We start from the raw sequence: 19,279 nt of genomic DNA on the forward strand, positions 1-19,279 counted from the left end.
ACTTCCGGGCCGTGCCCCCCCAAACGAGTTACTGTGCGTGTAACCCCCCCCCACCACTACGACGGAGGTGACTTGTCGCCGGCTCTGTTTGTAGAGCAAACTCTTTTTTTTACTGCATGTTGTTATTCTTCTCGTTATTTTCCTACAGCGGCTAATGAACCGGAAATCTCACACATTCACAAAAAAAGTCTTACTTCCACGTTGAAAAATAAGGTGGATAAACGCAATATATTTCTCTGACGACAAAGCTGAATTTCAGCAGTCATAACTTTAACATTAAAACAATGTCAAAGCCTGTTTCCGCCACTGAATAAAAAAAATAAAAAAGGTAGCCTAACTGCGACTTTTTAGGCTTATCTCACAATTCTGACTTTTTTTTCTCAGAATTGTGAGTTTATATCTCGAACTTGTCTTTTTTCTAAGAATTGCGAGTTTTGCAACTCTTACTTTATAAGAACAATTGCAACAATTAACAATTGCAAGCTAAGTCAAGTCAGAATTGTGAGATATTAACTCGCAAATCTGAGAACATATCAGTCTTTTCGCCCCCTCAAAATTGGACTTTATAGCCCGCAATTGCAAGTTTATATCGGAAAAAAATATTAAGAATTGCTAGATGTAACCTCACAATTGCCAGAAAAAAGTCCGAAAATAATTATAAGAAAAAAAGTCAGAATTGTGAGATAAAAAGTCACAATTACCTTTTTATTTTTTATTCAGTGGCAGAAACAGGCTTCCATAATGTAATGCATTCTTGCTGAATAAAACTTTTAGTTTCTTTCTTAAAGAGAAAGAAAGAAAGAAAGAAAGAAAGAAAGAAAGAAAGAAAGAGAAAAATCATTTAGCTGAAAAAATCCTAAACTTTGGAATTATTGTGCTGATCGAGGCATATATTCTTAAAGCATGAGTAAATGTCAGTGCCTTGGTGGAAAGGCCTTTAGATCTCACAAAAGCATTCCGGTGGAACCGTGGACTTTGCTAATTCAAGAGTTCTTTCTTTTCAAGTTTCAGATCACAAAGAGAAGTCCTTACATTCTGCTACAGAACTTTCTCTTGCAACCTAAAATTCTTTAGTCCCGCTAACTCTAGCTGTGCTAAGGAGGAAAACACAATTTTACTTCCTCTAGCAAAGGCTGTATTTACAAAGGCTTGGTTTGGCATTGTCTTCTTGTTTCCATTTTGACAACAAGCCTCATTATTGGGTCAGTTCATTATCTTTGTATTCAGTATCTTTGATCAGGGAAAAAAAAATAGTGCAAAGTCTTTAAGGCATGTGGCTATAAAAATTGGCTTTCAAAAATAAAACCATACCCCAAGAAATATGCACTGAATTATTAGCAGGTGTGACAACTAGCCCCTACCATTTTTATATAGTAGGCTACTAATAATAACTTGACATTAGTATAGACATTCATAACTACGTGACATTTGTACTGAGAATCCCTTAAATAGCCACCGAATACCACTCATGAGACGTGACATTTAAATTTATTTATAAATAAAAAAAATAATCCCATTATACACTTGTCATGTCATGTGCCACTAATGTAATTGATAGAAGTTGAATTGGATTAGGCTGGAAAGATAGTAATGCAATATAATCAGGACAAGATTAAATGTTATCCTAATATTGCAATATACATTTCAATAGATTATGTAACACAATAAAACATTGAGATGCATGTGATTCCATCTATAGCCAGTAGGTGGCAGTACCTGACAGACAGTGGTAATACTGCAATCACTCGTTCATCCGCGCCAGTAGGGGGTAGTGTGACCTAATGATAGGCGTAGCTCAGAAGAAGAACGAGCCTCAGAAGCGAAGGCGCTAAATCCCGTGTGCTAGCATCATTGGCTAGCAGTTGTGAATTTACAGACAACATGGACTGGTAAATATTACGTTTATTACAGTATTATTGTTGTATGAGTGTTAACTGATTATTTTGGCTACTTTATTTGATTCGTGATTTGCTCTAATTTACGTTATCGTAAGAACGGCTCCACATGGCAGTTGACTGTCTCTGTCAATATAATAACAAACGAGAGAAAAGAAAATATAGCTTTTTATTAATTAATAATTACTAAACAATATGTAACTTTAGTGTTGTTTTATGTAAATACAGCATTGACAGAACTTCTATGTTGTTTGAAAAGACTAATAGTTCTTTAGCTGTGTTTTGATAGTTCATAGCTAGTTAATAGTTGTATTTGTTATGAATATGTTTTACAGGTCACTTTGAGTTCGTTTAGGTTTGTGTGTGTGTGTGTGTGTGTGTGTGTGTGTGTGTGTGTGTGTGTGTGAGAGAGAGAGAGAGAGAGAGAGAGAGAGAGAGAGAGAATATACAGTAGTTAGTCTGAAGGCAGAAGAATCTGTGTTTAAATGTATTTGTGAGCATACATATGGATAATAACCTAATGTTGTAATTTTTAAAATGTAGTTCTGGTGTCTGTATTTTGTGCAGGAATTTTAGTCCAGTGGTCCGGGACACTGAGGTGACCCGTGCTGCCCGCAGAAAGAGTTCACACAAAAAAGTTGCATGTATCCTTCCCAAAATCATAAGCCTCAGTCAAATCATTACATTTATTTATGTTGCACTTTACAACGCAGATAGTTTTAAAACCGCTTCACAGTGATAAACAGGAAAATAGCATTGTTATTTAATGGTACAGAATATATTCATTTTGAAAGAACTTTAGCTATAAAACAGCTCGACGTAGTAATGGTATTATTTACATAAACATTTCGTAATTTTGCAGACGCTTTTATCCAAAGCGACTTACAGTTGGGGAATACATAAAGCGATTCTTGTTCGTGTTCGTAACACTAAGTTTCAGGCATTGTTCAAATAAGTACAAGCTAGAAAGGGAAGGAATAAAGAAAAAGACAAAGGTTTTTTTTTTTTTTTTTAATTTAGGATGAAGTCAAGTCAATATTTAGCTCAGTGCTTATTAAGTTAAGTAACGTTGCAAAGGTTAGCAATTATGAAAAGCTTCTCTACAGAAGACAATAGTGTTGATTTCCAGCTCAGTTGAGGTCAGGTTTTTGTTATCATCCGGCAGTGTAAGTACAATAGGCCTATATCTGTGCTGAAACTATGGTATTAACATGTAGGAAGGTTTTTTGTTTTTCCTTTACTGTGTGTTCAGTCCCTCTGGCACAGGATGAGACTCCTGGCACCAGCACTACCCCTGCTAGACCACTACTGCGCCAAACACCTGGATCTCTCCTCAAACAAACTTGTAAGTAAACAGCATCTGCTATCTGCATGCAAACACACTCTGATTCAGAAATAACCAATCAACTCTTTCAATAAAGAATTTAAGGAACATAATCATTGATATGAATTAGTCTGATGAATCTCTCATTGAATGAAATTGTCTGCATTGATGTGCAGTTTTCTTTTAGAGTCAAACCAAAATTTATTCAGACACCTTCAAGATTTCTCACATTATCGCAGTTTATTCGCTGTAGTTTAGAAAATGGTAATAAAATCTGACAAGAACTCAGATTCATCTTGATAATGTCAGATTCATTTGATAGAACGGTATGTAATAAATTAGGTTGAATAGCTGTCAGCTGTTAAATTTAAGTAGACAGTTAGATAATACCAATTTAGGTTGACCAGTTACCAACCAATGCTTAATTTTGTTCAGTCTGTGGTGTAAAAAGGTCAAATTAGCAATTAAAGAAAAACACTTAAGCAAAACATGGTCAAGTCAAAGTGTCGGAATAATTTTTGGTCCCACATTTTTATCAGTTTTACTGGTAGTCCACTGTATGGGTATAATGTCACAGTTTACTATATTTTGCTATCCTCACTTATATAAATGAACTACAGGGTCTTGCACCCACTAGTAAAAAAAAAATGATATCTGGTGTCTGAATTATTTTTGGTTTAACTGTAAAATATGTACAGTCACCCCAAGAAGTGCCCTCAGGAACCCAGATGTGTCGGCCATCCTCGGGACAGGAAGCAGAACTCCTCGTTTCGTTAACACACCTCGTACTAAAGGCAGTCTGAGCATGGTGAGTGACCAGAATTCATATGAACATCCTTTATTCATCTTGACTCCATATATTTAGCTTGTTTGATGTTAGTGGTAACTCTTTTTTGTTTGTTGACACTTCAGAACTTGGATGACAGTGATTGGACAAACAGTCTTTACCCATCTCCTCTGTCTGGGCTGGTGGACACCAGCTTCACTGAGGATGCCAGCATGAGCGCTCTCATGCTAAAGGAAGATGATCCCGGAGAGGCTGGTAAATAATCATAATAATCATCACCAAATGAAATGAGTTTACATGATTTACATCTCCCTTTTTCTTCTCCCAGCTTCTCTCAGTTTGTTTCCTGATTTTCTGCAGTCATATTTACGTCATGCGTCCACAGATGTGTTTGATCTTTTAGAGGAGTATGAGGCTCTCTGTCAAGATAAGGTACATGCCTAGTACTTCATAGACATACTGGGAACTTCAGAATCATATGTTTTAAATTATAGTTTCATTAAGTAGAAATGAGTAATTATTTACAATATAACTTTAATATATAATATCAGTTATCTGTCTTTTTTTAAATATAAAAAACTAAATAGTTTGAATGGTAGCTAAATGAAAATGTTGCCATGTTGCCTTCCTGAGATTTGTAATGTGCTGACCTGTATTGTAGGTTAGTATGTTGCAGAAAATGGTTCTTCGATCGGCCCCTGGTCAGCAGAAATCCTCCAAGACAGTTAGCATTACCTGGTTGCTGCAGCAAGAGATGGTGACTTGGAGACTCATCACTTCGCTGTACAGGTACGCTCAACACTCTCATACACTGCTGTTCAAAGGTTTGGCGTAAAATGAAGAAATTAATCATTCTGCAAGGATGCATTAAATTGATCAAAAGTGAAAAAGGCATTTATGTTTCTAAAGATTCCTGTTTCAAGTAAGTGTTGTTTTAAATCTCTATTCATCATTAAATCCTGAAAAAAGATTGTATCCCAGTTTACTCTAAAATATTAAGCAACACAACTGCTATTTACTTGCTTACATATTGTTATAATTCTCTCAAATACAGAGACAGAATCCATACAGTTTTAGAGGAAGACATCATGATGGATATAACTGTAAGTGCATAGATGGAAAGCATGAATGTCATTGCATTATATTACAAAATGTCAAACCTTATAATAGCACAAGTAGGGGTGTGCGATATATATCGTCTGCGATAATATCGTAATTGTTGTTTTAACGATGTGCGATTTGACCTTATCAAGTGTTAATGTCACCCCTACAGAGTGCACGCATTACATGAAGTCTAGACTAGTGCTAACTAACATGATTCAGTCTATTAAAATACATTTAGAATCACAAATTCAAGACATGGGGGCAGAAAATGTATATATCTATACTACTTCATATAGTTAATCAATTTCACATGAAGAGTGCCGTTTTTTTCTCCAAAAATGACCATGCTTCCAAATTTGATATTGATTTTTTTACAACAGTTAAAAAAACAAGAAGTTAATTAAGAGACTTACGTTTTAGACACCATATTTCCTGTTTTTGCACTATTTTGACAACAAAAATGATTCCAAACACAGCCACAGCACTGTTTTGCGTCTCTGAGCAACATGACAGCATTTCGTTCCTGAATGAATCAACCGTTTAAATGATTCGGTTCAGTCGCAATGACTCACTTATTAACGATGACTTGCTGCCACCTACTGGCGGGTTTGGTTTGGCATTTAAAGTAGCTTTTTATTATTTAAATAATTCCAAATATAAATATTTAACGTTTTATGTTTAATATATCAAAACATTATTCATGCATTTGTAATTGTAGGTAAAATGCATTCATGGCCTGCATTAAACAGTATGTAAATACATCTAAATGCCACTTCAGATGCAGCTTCTGTTTCCTCTGCATTGCAAAGATTAATTTTGTTGATACTGATTTAATTTGCTTGGTAACAGCCCAAATGTGTTATTACTCTAATTCACTGATTAAATGCAAGAATTTGATTCAAAAGATAATGCACGCTTTATAAAGGTAAAATGCCCATAAACGGTAAAAATCTATTTAAACTTATTGGAAAAGATTAATTTCTATTAGTGTGAACTGACTACAACACAAAATATGAAGAATATCAAAAACTTTAGGAGCACAATAACTAATTATCGTAATCAATAAAATCCCAGAAAATATCGATATATTTTTTTTTTGTCAGTATCGCACACTCCTAAGCACAAGCACATTGTTCAAGCAAAAGATTTCACAAAATGTAGCCTGTTAGGTTAAAAATAGCGCAAAATCAGCCATTGGTCACAGTAGATATACTGTCCAAAATGAACAAACAGTGCTCAAAAACTTATAGATTGTCACAAAGTTGCATTGTCCCTGTTCCATTTGGTGAGATATTTTGTGTTAATTTCAGTGACATTCATACATTAATGATGACTTAAGCGTCTATATTTTTTGGAGGCACTGCATATGAACTTGTGGTTGTATTTTCTCTGGAGATGCCCACTGAGAGTGAGAAGGCAGTAATGGAGCAGTTCTTCCAGAAGGGCAATATGGTGCGACAGAGCCAGGTACACATGCATCCATTTACACCCATCCTGCTTGTTTCTGCATGGAAAAATCACTTTGCTCAGTATCTTGTGTGTGTGTGTGTGTTTATTTAGCTAGTGGTGGATTGGTTGGAGAGTATCGCCAAAGATGAGATAGGAGACTTCTCTGATAACATTGAATACTACGCCAAATCTGTGTACTGGTAAGGGATATCACTGCTTATATATATTATTGAGCATCTCAGAACTCAGAGTTGATGCAGGTAGATCTTTTATGGTGGATTGTTCATGTGTAGGGAGAACACACTCCACACCCTGAAACTAAGGAGGAGTCAGTCCAGCGGTGGTTTCAGCAGGCCATTGGTCACAGAACTGGATCCCGATGCTCCCATCAGACAGAAGAGACCACTGGCAGACCTGGACAGAGAGGACGACACTCGCCTGCTCAAAAACCTCTTTAACCTCATACGATCTGGCATGACCGATGAGGTGTGTTTCCTGATAAGGATTGTTATAAGGGATGGGCATTTTATAGTCGAGTATTGTAACACTACAAAACAAGTAATTGATTACATGTAATGTTTGTGACCAAAACCAGAAAATCTCATATCACCGATAGCAATTTCAAAACATGGTTTCGAAAATTTATTTTATATTTCTTATATAACTCCAGTTTCTGTGTTGACAAATCTGAGCACTTTGCTCATTTTTTTTTTGTTGTTTTTTTTGTTTTTCCAGAAGCGGAGAACTGAATACTGAAAATGTCACTGTGTATCTGCTACTGTGTATGTGTGTGTGTGTAGGCTCAGAGGCTGTGTAAGCGCTGTGGTCAGGCCTGGCGTGCTGCCACTCTGGAAGGCTGGAAACTGTATCATGACCCCAACATTAACGGAGGTCAACACATGCACATACTAACTACATTAAAATTACTGGTTTATGTTAATAGGACTCAAAGGGATAGTTTGAAAATGAAAATTCTGTTATCATTTACTCACCCTCATTTTCCATGAGACTTTCATTCATATTTGATGAAGATATTTTTAATGAAAATAAATGCTTCAAAAAGTCCTAGTAAACACAATCCATATGATTGAGTGGCGTATTCCAAATGTTCTAAAGAGACACGAATGCTGTAGAGAGAGAGAGAGAGAGAGAGCGAGCATATCAGATATGATTAACTCAAACGGCAGTACAATATTGCTATTTGCATGTGTCAGAACCAAGGAGGTTTGTATAGGTTTAGAATGACGAGAGTGAGGATGGCAGAATTTAATTTTCAGGTGAACTATCCCATTAATTAGAAGGGTTAAAATGTGACTATATGTCTCCATCCATGTTATAACGGTAGTGTGATTCATAATTCACATGGTTGAACACCTTGTGTTGTACAACTACACCTTGCAGTTATTTTTAAACTGTCATGTTTATTACTATAGTTAATAATTGTTTTTTCTAGTCAGCAATATTGAATTGACAAATTGTTGTTTGTGAGTGCAGTCTCTTAAAATCCAGTCATCACATTCGACTGAAAATCATGGGAATTCATTGGTCAGTTGGAGTGAACCCTGTTTGTGTGTGTGTGTCTGTGTGTGTGTGTGTGTATTTAGGAGGTGGAGAGCTTCAGGCGGTGGACGGGAATCCTCATCGAAGCGTGTGGAAGGTTTGCTGTTGGAGGATGGCAGAAGAGGTGAGGAAACTCTAGATCTGTGGGACATTTGAGGAAAAAACTAATAAATGTATATTTACGGCAACACTGACAGTAATTTGAATTAAAAGTGTATTTTATTCCTCCCTTGTCTTTAAGTACTCTGACAGACTTTTTTTAATTTAGCAAAAAACATGTTTTCTATTATAATACACTGTTTTCTCACACAGTGTAGATAGCTTTTTATACATGAAAATATAGCCTATATATATATATATATTAGGGCCGGGACTCGATTAAAAAAATAATCTAATTAATTAGAGGCTTTGTAATTAATTAATCGAAATTAATCGCATATAAATATTTGACCTGAGAACAGTGAGAAGTTTTTTCATATGGATTTTTAAATTTCCCATCCACAGGGCCAACCAAAGCGGTCTCATCAGCTTCTTTGTCCATGTTCACTGTGGTTTGTTTTTGTCTGAACGCTAGTTGGTGCTCCAATATAATCGGTCCGCCGAAACTCATCCAGTGAGAAACGTTCCGCGGTGCAAAAATAAGTGCGATTAAAATGCGTTAAAAAAAATTTACGCATTATTTTTGTGTAATTAATTCATCTAAATTAAATATATATACACCTTGTACTGGGTAACATCATCAAGTCTCAAGCAATTCAAAATGAATAATTTAAATTAGGTGAAATGTCTGTACTTAACACACAGCTTCTGTGAATGTTTGAGTCATTTTGTTTGTCGTTCTGAAAGATTCTGCTTTGTTTTGCTGTTTCAGGAGCAGTTCAACAAATATGAAAGAGCCATCTATGCTGCACTGAGTGGAAACCTCAAACAGGTAAATAGTCATCTAACTGTTTTTATACTTTGTTTTTTTCTTTTCTCTTGTTTTTAGTCATTATTTGAACATGTCCTCGTTTCCTGCAGCTGTTACCTGTGTGTGAGTCGTGGGAGGACACAGTGTGGGCGTATTTCCGGGTGATGGTGGACACTCTGGTAGAGCAGGAAATCTGTTCTTCTGGTCTGGGCAGTGAAGAGCTAGAGGAGCTGCCCAGAGAGTTCCTAGAGACCAAGTATGACTATAAACATCCTCTAATTTCCATCATATATACAGTCTTCATGTCCTTTTCCAGTAAGTGAATAATTGCTTCATGTGGCTTTTTCAGTTGGACATTGGAGAAAGTCTTTGAAGAGCTTCAAGCAACAGAATCCAAAGTAAGAATGAATGAGGTTTTCTTTGTAAAAGTCTAAATTGATGGAAATGTTTATTTTCTGATCTTTTCACATGTGTTATGTTGACAGGGGGTTCTGGATGCAACTAAGGAACATTACCATTTGATTCAGAAGTTTGTTATTCTTGATGATCTTAATGGTACGCTTTAAGAACAGATATTTGGAAAAATCTCAGTTTTTCTTTTTGAAAAGTTTTCTTTTTAAGTTTAATGTTTAACTTGTGTTGAAAGGTCTCCTGGAGGAGTTCAATGATTGGTTGGGAAGAAGTACAGCTTTGCCAGCTCATCTGTTACGCTTCATGTCACATTTAGTGTTGTTTTATCGCAGTTTGGGCATGCAACTCAAGGTAAGTGCATATGCAATTTTTGTTTGTTTTAGATCATATTTCTCTTCATGTGTCTTGCTTATTGCTTGTACAGGTAAATATATTGAAATGTTTGATGCAGACTCATCATTGTGATCTATGTTTGTCAGGAGGAGGTGTGTGTAGATGCCCTGAAGGCGTACATCTCACTGTTAGTAAAGGAAAAGCAGGTGGATCTCATAGCATTTTACGTCAGTCACCTTCCTGCTGACATTGCCGTGTCACAATACGCTCAGTTCCTGGAGGAAGTCACTGAGACTGAGCAGCGCAAACACTGTCTGGAGCTGGCAACACAAGCAGGTGAGGTCAAAGGGTCTTGTATCACAATGGAAAGGGCTTATTTTGAAATAATGACAGAGCGTACATTAAATGTTTATTACATTGTTATTACATATTGTGTTTAGGTTTGGATGTAGCAGCAATCACAAAAACAGTAGTAGAAACTATCAGAGAGAGAGACACCGATGAATTTGCCCACCATGACCTGACCCCTGCACTAGATTCAGCAACTACAGTGGTACAAATGAACTGTTAACTGTGTTAATTTATCAGTCTATATCCAATTAACAATAGAATTAACACAAAACTCTTCATTTATTCACACAGGTGGATCAGCAGAAGATTGATGTTATTGACTGGCTGGTGTTTGATCCCTCCCAGCGAGCTGAAGCCCTTAAACAGAGCAATGCCATCATGAGGAAGTTCTTAGGTGAGACTTGTGCTGCTAAATTATTATATTAAGATTAGTGTTGTCAAACGATTAATTGCATCCAAAACTAAGGTTTTTGTTTACAGGATATATGTGTGTGTGCGGTGTATATTTTTTATATATATTTAGATACACGCACATAGATGTATATATGCGGCGCAAGCTCACTAGAGCAGATGAGTTTACTCGGTCACGCGAGCACTAAACAGAGCTGTGTGTGAGATCCAATGTGAAACGCTTGAATTCATCGATGAACACAAATGACTCTGTGATTTAAACTAGCCAAAGCCAAACAGGAGAAACATTGTGTGCAACGAGACAGTCAGAAGGCTTTTCAATCTACACATCGCCATCATTTACCATGGATTTACTGTAGTAACACTCACTGCACCATGGTATTGTGGCAGAAATGTGGGATATTCACACTGAATTTTATTACAGGAGTAATGGTGTATAATTATAGTGTATGTATTTGTGATTAAGCTATAGCATGTGTGCATTTTTACCGAATGTTTTTAGACTACGGTTACTGTTTTTCACACATATGGGCCACATTTTTAGCAAATACGATGCAGAGCGGTGTAATTTATGCTTAAGAGTTTTCATTCTTGGTCTATTCTGGATACCGTTAAATTTGTAAGATTTGTTGTGGAATGAAGGGAATTAAAATACATGCGTATAGTGTTTATTAATGTGTCGTTTTGTTTTATTTACCAAGAGTTTTCATATTTTTGAATGTAATAATAAAAATGTGCATTTTCCAGAAATTACAGTAGTTTATACCATTAAAACAAGCTTTTAATCTTAGTTTACTCCTAGGTCAGTTAGCTTAGATTAGCGACATTGGCATTTCATTGATTCACATCTAATGTTCCTCATTCGCCGTAGCATCTAAGAAGCATGACGCTGCTAAGATGGTCTTCGCCAAAGTGCCAGAAGATTCCATGCGGGAAATCTACTGCCAGTGGGAGCAGCAGGCCATGGATATGCCCCTTCCTGCGGAGGACGAGAATGCTATTCGTGAGCATCTGTGCATCCGTGCCTATCTGGTGAGGAGCACTGAATTGTTTGTCACTGTATTGAATGTAGTTACAGCGAGATGACCTTACTGTGATCTTACTGTGTTTTTCCCCCCACAGGAAGCTCACGAAGCGTTTAATGAGTGGTTCAAGCACATGAACTGTCCTCCAGTGAAACCCACAGCACCTGCTCAAGCGAAGTTTACAGAGAAGGTGGCCCATGAGATGAAAGAAGCAGAGTACAAGGTTAGAACAGACCGTTCTCACAGTGCCGACTACTACTCTGTAGTGAACACTTCTAGCTTTTATCTTTAATGGCTTTTCTTTGTCTCTTTCTCCAGATAGAGTATGAGAACTGGCAGGGCCGTCTGGGAGCGCTGACAGAGGATGTGAAGGAGAGGATCTATAATGTGCTGCTGTTTGTAGATGGAGGCTGGATGGTGGATGTCAGAGAGGTGAATAGGTTCTCTATTAATTTATTGGTTTGGCAAACACAAAATAATTGTAATAATTTTCACAAAATAATTGTAATCATTTCAGAATTTAACAAATACATTTTAAGTGTACGATGTTCTGGATTCACGGTGTGTGTGTGTTTTTGGCAGGACACTGAGGAAGACTCTGAGCGCGCTCATCAGATGACCCTGCTGCGGCGTTTGTGTCTGCCCATGATGTCATTCCTCCTGTTAACCGTACTGCAGCGCACTGAACGCCACCAGGAGAGTCTGCGTCTAGCTGATATCATCGCGTCTGACCAACACAGACTCTATGAGGTGTGATGCCAGAGCCCTTTAGAGAATGATTGTAAATATAGACATGAATATTGCATGTCAGTAAGACGGTATTGACTCAATTTGCATGAGATCTCTTCTGATAACATAAGTGCTCATGTTAAATATGATGCTGTCTTGTTTTAAAGTTCATTCATCTGACCTGTCTTTCTTTTGGTCAGGTTTTCTCTAAAGACGAGCTGCAGAAGTTTCTCCAGAAGATGAGGGAATCCTCTCTACTCCTGCTGGATAAAGGGCTGGATCCGCTTGGATATGAGATTCAGCCCTAGACACTGTTTGTTTCTCATGCTGTTTATGTCATCAGAAAAAAATAAAAGCTTTGGAATTTTGTATTTGAATAAAGATTAATTGTTTTGAATTTGGTGAATTGTTTAAGTGGAGAGACACTGATATTTCATCTTTCTTTTTCAAATGTAATGCATTTCTTTCCATTTGTATCATTTCTTTTTTTTATCCAGTCTTCCATATTAAATAGAATACCAGACAATTTCTTCCATTCTTTAATCATTTTATTTTTAATTTGAAATTCTAATTTATCATCAGTGGTATCAAATGAAGTTGTATATCAGCCACTTATAGATTTCCTCTTAATACTTTAGTGTAGGGACCAATTCTCACTATTGCTTATTAGCATGCCTATTATTAACATATATGTGCTGTTTATAAATACTTATAAAGCACATATTCTTCATCCTTAATCCTACACAATACCTAAACTTAACTACCTTACTAACTATTAATAAGCAGCAAAGTAGTAGTTTATTGAGGCAAAAGTCATAGTTAATGGTTTGTTAATTATGAGAATTGGACCTTAAAATAAAGTGACCACAAAAACAATACAATTTAAGAATAATATAAAGGTTATTACACTCGTCAAGAAACAATGCAAACTTTTCAGCGCCAAACAGTACATGGGACAAGGACATATAGTGTGATACACCAACATTAGGCTTGTGAATGTGCCATATTTGTGATAACCCGTTCTCTGGGCTATAGGCTAGACTGGGAAATTTCACACTTTTTACTCCAATTAATATTTTTTTAGGTTAAGTGTATTTCTGAAAGTCGAAAAATACCATGGTAGTCTACTTTCTAGTGCTTTAAGTGCTTTTCCTGTTAGTTATTTTGCAACCAGTGTCACTCATAAACGTTAGACACCTCAAGAAATTCTTCATCACTTGCAAATGATAGGATGCATTTTTAGTTTGATTCTGTATTTGATGTACATTGTATGTTTTGCAGGTTAAAGCTTTGCAGCAATTCAGTTATATTTTGTTCTCTGTGTCCTTATATAACGATTTCTTACATAGACGTGTACATTACATGTGTTAAAAAAAATATATATATATATATATAGGGAATCGCTCCGAATCTGTCCGAATCATTCAGACTGAATCTCAAATCGATTCAAACCTGTTTGCTGACTCGTATGACCGATTCATTGAAAAGAACCGATTCAAAAGAATGATTCATTCGCGAATGGGGCATCGTTTGTTCCAAATATAAACAGCTGGCAGAAAATATTACTCACACGACTTACTGACTTCTTTATTGAACTTTTCGTACCATAGTGACAGAAAACGTCTTTTAACTCAGTTGTCCACTGTAGGCGCGAGCTCATCCGTCAAATCTTAATTAAACGACACAAGCTTCGTGAGAGGTCGGCCCACTAAACTGATGAAAGCGGCTGAAGACCTAAAACCTGCAGATGGCACACAACTCACACAGCATCTCTGCATCTGTAAGTTACTGAAAAACCACACGCGAAAATTATTTTGGTTATAGTATTTGGGTTTCACGCTCAGATATATTCATATTTCGCACTCATGTGTAATTGTGGCCACTGAAACTGCCTTGATGTGATTATTTGAAACAATATTCGACTAAATTACAACAGTAACCCAATTACTTTATACAATATAAATCATTTAAAAAAAAACATGGAAAAAGTAAAGCGCACACACACACATTCTTAATACATACTAAGTTTAAAAGATTTAAATCAGGAAACTAAACTAACTGCAGCACATAGGCCTGTTAATGTATGTTGGTGTGGATGTTAATATATCATCATTATAATTATCTTTTTATATTTATCATTCTAACTTCCAAGGAGGCAGCAGGATAACTTTACAGTATCTAAATTCATCTATGAAAATAGGTTCATATATGAAAATAATCTCTTTTTCCCCCCTAAAATAATTATATAATAACTAAAATGTTTATTGAAGAACGTTCAGTTCTTAAAAATGTCTGTAATCATGATATAAATGATGGTTAATTTAATATCAATATTCTCAGTTTCAGTTCATGAAAAAGAGGGAGCCTTTGAGTCAAGACTTAGTTAAATGAGTGTAAATTAAGTTAAAACATGGCAATTAAAGCACATTTTGCAGTGTGTAAGTGTAGAGTTGCTCTGCTCAACAGAAATCAATAAATAAGCCTAGCCGGTACAAACATATGCCTCTAAAAACATAAAATCAATCGCTCCCTCCAGTAAACAGCTGTAAAAGTGGAAGAGAGGCATTATGGGAGGCTAATGGGATGGATGAGTGATTGATCCGCAGTGCAGATGGCATTTGTGTGAGGTTCAAATTCAAGCCCATCGTAATGCTGGAAGAATGACATTATGATGCTGATACACCATACAGATGCTTCTTAACAGTAATGAGTTAATCAGTCGTTTCACAATTTAATCAGTTTCACAAGTAAGAGTGCTGTTGTTCTGAACAAGTTAGTATTGAGTAACATACTGTCCGTTGCTTTGTCTGTTTGTGGAACAAGCAGTGCAAAATCATTTTAAGTCTCACAATAACAATCTAACAATGTAAAACATCCATGACAGGCAGAGTCTGCAACGTTACGCTGAATTTGTGATTATAGTTTCAAAAAAAAGTGGAAAAAATAAACCCCGAAAAAGCACAAATGATAATAATGAGGTAGGAAAAATATCTGAAGGTATTTTCTGAAAACCTTACCTTTAATTTTGCTTTAAATATCCTGTATTAAGATATAAAATAAGTATTTTAATACAGCATTAAAACATGTTATTTATTAATAAGTTTATTTGTTTATTTTATTTATTTGCAAATTGTAGTTGTTTTCTTATTTCAATAAAACAAAAATAAAATAATGGGGTAAGAGCTTAAAATTCAAGAACTGATATTCTTATTATCTTACGTTTGCACTGAAATCGTATTTTACGAAGTAAAATTTTTTTCTTCTTTTTTACTGTAATTTCTGTAAAACATGAAAAAGTCAAATAAAGCAAATATTAATTTTATTTATTTTGTCCTATTATTATGTTTATTATTTTATCAGTATACCAATATCTACCTAGTTTTCAGTTCAGATTCTGATGTGTGAAACAATAAAAAGCAACACATCACCTTGAGTTCAAATATGGCCTTATACTTGTACACAGAGAACAACGTGACCAAAAATAAATTAATTGAATCAATTGAAACACCCTTGGAGGAAGACTGTTCATTATTGTCACAGGACTGTGCCAGATGTGCAGGGCACAAGATTAAAGCACATCTTCCTGATAGTGATCCACAGCCTGTCCTGTGGGTTGTTGTCTGTGTAAGCTGAGGAACCCATCTAAATTGAAATCACTCACTCTGACAGGAGGCCAATTGCTTGCCAGGAAGTAAGAGTACAGTGAACCCTGGAGTGTCAGCCATACAGGGCCGTTTCTTAATCTAGCACATTCTCCTGCTTTCCAAATCAGCAGAGGTTTGACAAGTGTTAGGGCTCTTTAAAAGGCTGTTTCCCAGGGGGTTGGTTGAGCACTCTTCATTCGGTGTTAATAAGGGTCGTACTGCTTCTTGGCTGAATTGATAGACGTGTTTGATCTCACCAGCCTAATTAGTAAAGACTGTTCATTTAAAAGTGTTAATTTAGGATGCATGAAAAAATGAAAGCAGATAGGCCTTTTAAATCTCCAAATTTGTGTGTAATGAACCAGAATAAAGAGAGGAACATTGCCCACTATGTGTCCCAATATGTGATGTCTTTTAACAAGATTGTATTTATTTTGATATTTTTAGAGTGAACAGCTACTTGCTCACTCCTGATAATGAATAATGTTAGTCCTGCATCTACCACGTGTTACATAAAAAGAGAAATAATTTAGTGCTTTTCAAAATCCTTGATAGATGTAGCCTTGGTGAACATTAATTAACTATTGACACCAACCTTTTGACCTGCAATGAATAAACACCACAAATTTATAAGCATTATATATATATTATTGTGTATAAAATATGTAGTATACTTAGAATGGCATAAGGCGTTTGTATTATAAGATGAGTTGATTTTTCCATATGAAATGCTTAAAATGAATGTCTGGTTTATGCATATAATTCTTTTTTACCTAACATGTAGACGGCAAATCTATAGTACTGTTTCAAATGATAAATGGGTCTCTGGATATTTTCCAATGACAGCATCATGTCGTCTGATTGCTCCCACTCTGTTCTGGATGAGTGTGCTTTCAGCCTAATGTGTTGATTACTGACTCCATGGCTCGCATTAAAGAGCTTTGCTTTCCCACACAGGAAACAGCGGAGCCTTTGAGAATTAATTAATCCCACAACACATGCCATATGACTCTTCATTAATGCACACTATATGTAAACATGTATTTAGCCATTAACGCAATTTGTTTATTTAATGACTTTATTACTTAACCTAAAGTGTTTGTATTAGATGTTTGATGTCTGCTATATTAGGCATATGCATAAAAAAACAACCTTATAAAGTATGTGTGTGCTCAATAAGGCATTGAACATGACATTCTTCTTGTGTCCTTTGGGTGGCGCTGTGATACAGGATGGCATGTACCACTCAATAAGTCAGGATGAGGAACAGAACAGCTTGGGGTCTGCCCTTTTGTTTCAAAATTGAGAGGGTGTGAAATTGCTGATTGCTTTGACCCGACCTGCTGTAAGTCTTTTCCGATTGCGTAATTGCTCCATTTTTTTAAACACAGTTGTTGTGTGCGTATAGGGAACGTTATGTATGGCTAAATTTATTTGCCAAAATATTCAGAATCCTGAGAAATAAATAAATAAAAAGCACGCTAATTATTAATATGAATGTGATTATTTTATTATATGGATTTACACTACCAGTCAAACGTTTTTGAACATTACGATTTTTACGTTTTTTTTTTTTTTTTTTTAAGTCTCTTCTGCTCACCAAGCCTGCATTTATTTGATCCAAAAGTAGGCTACAGCAAAAACAGTCAAATTTAGAAATATGCGTTTTACTATTTAAAAGAACATGTAATTTATTCCTGTGATTTCAAAGCTGATTTTTCTCTTTTATTTCAGATATATGTTGATCTTTGGATCTTTCTATTCATCAAAGAATCCTTAAAAAATGTTCTCAACTGTTTTAAATATTGATGATATTAGTAAGAAGAAGAAATGTTTCTTAAACAGCAAATCAGCTTATCAGAATGATTTCTGAAGGCTCGTGTGACACTGAAGACTGCTGGAAATTTAGCTTTGATTACAAGAATGAATTACATTTTAAAGTATTTTCAAATAGAAAGCAGTTATTTTAAATAGTAAAAATATTTCACAATATTACTGCTTTTGCTATATTTTGGATCAAATAAATGCAAGCTTGGTGGGCAGAAGAGAATTCTTCAAAATCTTACTGTTCAAAAACGTATATATGTCATACAAATAATACATTAATATTTATTACCAAAAAGTCAAAATGAAGCTACCATCATTCTAACAAAAAAATGGTCATCCACATATAGCATGCATGTGCATTTCTCATCTTATAAATTAGATAAAGAGTTTCTGAAAGCCACATGTCTAAATGACTAATTAACTGATGAAATATATATGACGGAGCTCCAGTGCTGCTCACTATCATTCATTAAGTGCTTAAGCAGTGGTCCTGACTCCTGCTCCATGTGGTAGGCAGGAAACAACACATTCTAATGACTGGAGGACAGATGTTACTATGCTAACTAAGCATTGACCTGCTCAATATTCATCAGCCATGTTTAAAATGGTGCAAAAAAGGATTCTTGGAGTACTAGAAGCAACCAGAATGATGAGCATTTTTGTTTGTGTAACAGCATTGTATTTTCTTTTTCCTTGTTTACAGACGCAGGAGTGTTTGTAGGCGTCTGCTCTGCATATAAATTGTGTCTTCATGTCACAGTATGAACTCAGACTCAGAAATGTAGGCCAGGCTTTAGATGATTCATGCAAGAACTCTCAGCGTTCTGCCCACAGGATCTCTTGATTCGGTAAAATAACACAAACATCTGCCCCAACAAACACATGCTGCTATATCCAGATCATCATCCTGTGATACAATGCATAAATATAACAGATATTCATTGCTTGTTTTCATATTTGAGCTTAAAGTCTAAAGACGCAGGATGTGCGTTCACTGTGTGAACATTGCGTAAGTGTACCGGCTTAAACAGTTGGTCACGTGTTCCTACAGTAAATGTCTTTTAAGGGCTTTCAGACATTTATTTTCATAGTGTTATTGTTCAAAGGTTTGGGGTCAGTAAGGTTAAATTATTTTTTTTAAATTAATTATTTTATTCAGCAAGGATGCTTTTAATGGATCAAAAGTGACAGTAAGACTCTTCATTGTAACAAATTATTTAAAATAAATGCTGAAAAGAAGCTATTTGCACTAAGTGTAAATATCAATTAGATGGTATTAACACTGTGAAAATTGCATTTTTGCTTAATGAGAGATACTGCCTCTATAGCTATAGATTCTATTTACACTGTTCAAATAGCAGGATTTTCAGCTATTTATAGGCCTACTGCTTATTGCAAATAGTGGCAATTATCTGCACCTCAGTATTGTAGTACATTATAAAACAGTATGCAGTAATTATTGTGTAAATTTTAATTTTAATTCAAATTACTAAATGGATTCCACCTTATTGGGACAATA

General features: G+C 35.6%; 1 protein-coding gene across 1 annotated transcript; it reads left to right on the top strand.

The window, feature by feature from the left end:
• The first annotated feature begins 1,760 nt into the window (after nucleotides 1–1,760).
• On the top strand, nucleotides 1,761–12,813 carry LOC306858221 (nuclear pore complex protein Nup107-like). The gene is made up of 26 exons (XM_079398649.1): nucleotides 1,761–1,889; nucleotides 2,463–2,539; nucleotides 3,148–3,240; nucleotides 3,918–4,027; nucleotides 4,132–4,261; nucleotides 4,335–4,438; nucleotides 4,668–4,795; nucleotides 5,061–5,109; nucleotides 6,506–6,577; nucleotides 6,671–6,759; nucleotides 6,853–7,045; nucleotides 7,360–7,450; nucleotides 8,164–8,243; nucleotides 8,991–9,050; nucleotides 9,140–9,285; nucleotides 9,379–9,427; nucleotides 9,515–9,584; nucleotides 9,676–9,791; nucleotides 9,920–10,109; nucleotides 10,214–10,326; nucleotides 10,416–10,518; nucleotides 11,407–11,567; nucleotides 11,658–11,783; nucleotides 11,879–11,992; nucleotides 12,143–12,310; nucleotides 12,490–12,813. Exons 1-26 carry the CDS (start codon nucleotides 1,882–1,884, stop codon nucleotides 12,595–12,597), a joined length of 2,748 nt encoding a protein of 915 aa, XP_079254775.1. The 5' UTR covers nucleotides 1,761–1,881; the 3' UTR covers nucleotides 12,598–12,813.
• The last annotated feature ends 6,466 nt before the right edge of the window (nucleotides 12,814–19,279 follow it).

Source organism: Barbus barbus (genome assembly GCF_936440315.1).
Source record: "Barbus barbus genome assembly, chromosome: 39".
Lineage (NCBI taxonomy): Eukaryota > Metazoa > Chordata > Actinopteri > Cypriniformes > Cyprinidae > Barbus > Barbus barbus.

Bases quoted from the DNA above. Each gene is read 5' to 3' on its own strand.
- LOC306858221 (XM_079398649.1), top strand. The intron at 6,760-6,852 runs GTAAGGGATATC...GTTCATGTGTAG, and splicing joins TACGCCAAATCTGTGTACTG to GGAGAACACACTCCACACCC. The intron at 10,519-11,406 runs GTGAGACTTGTG...CATTCGCCGTAG, and splicing joins CATCATGAGGAAGTTCTTAG to CATCTAAGAAGCATGACGCT.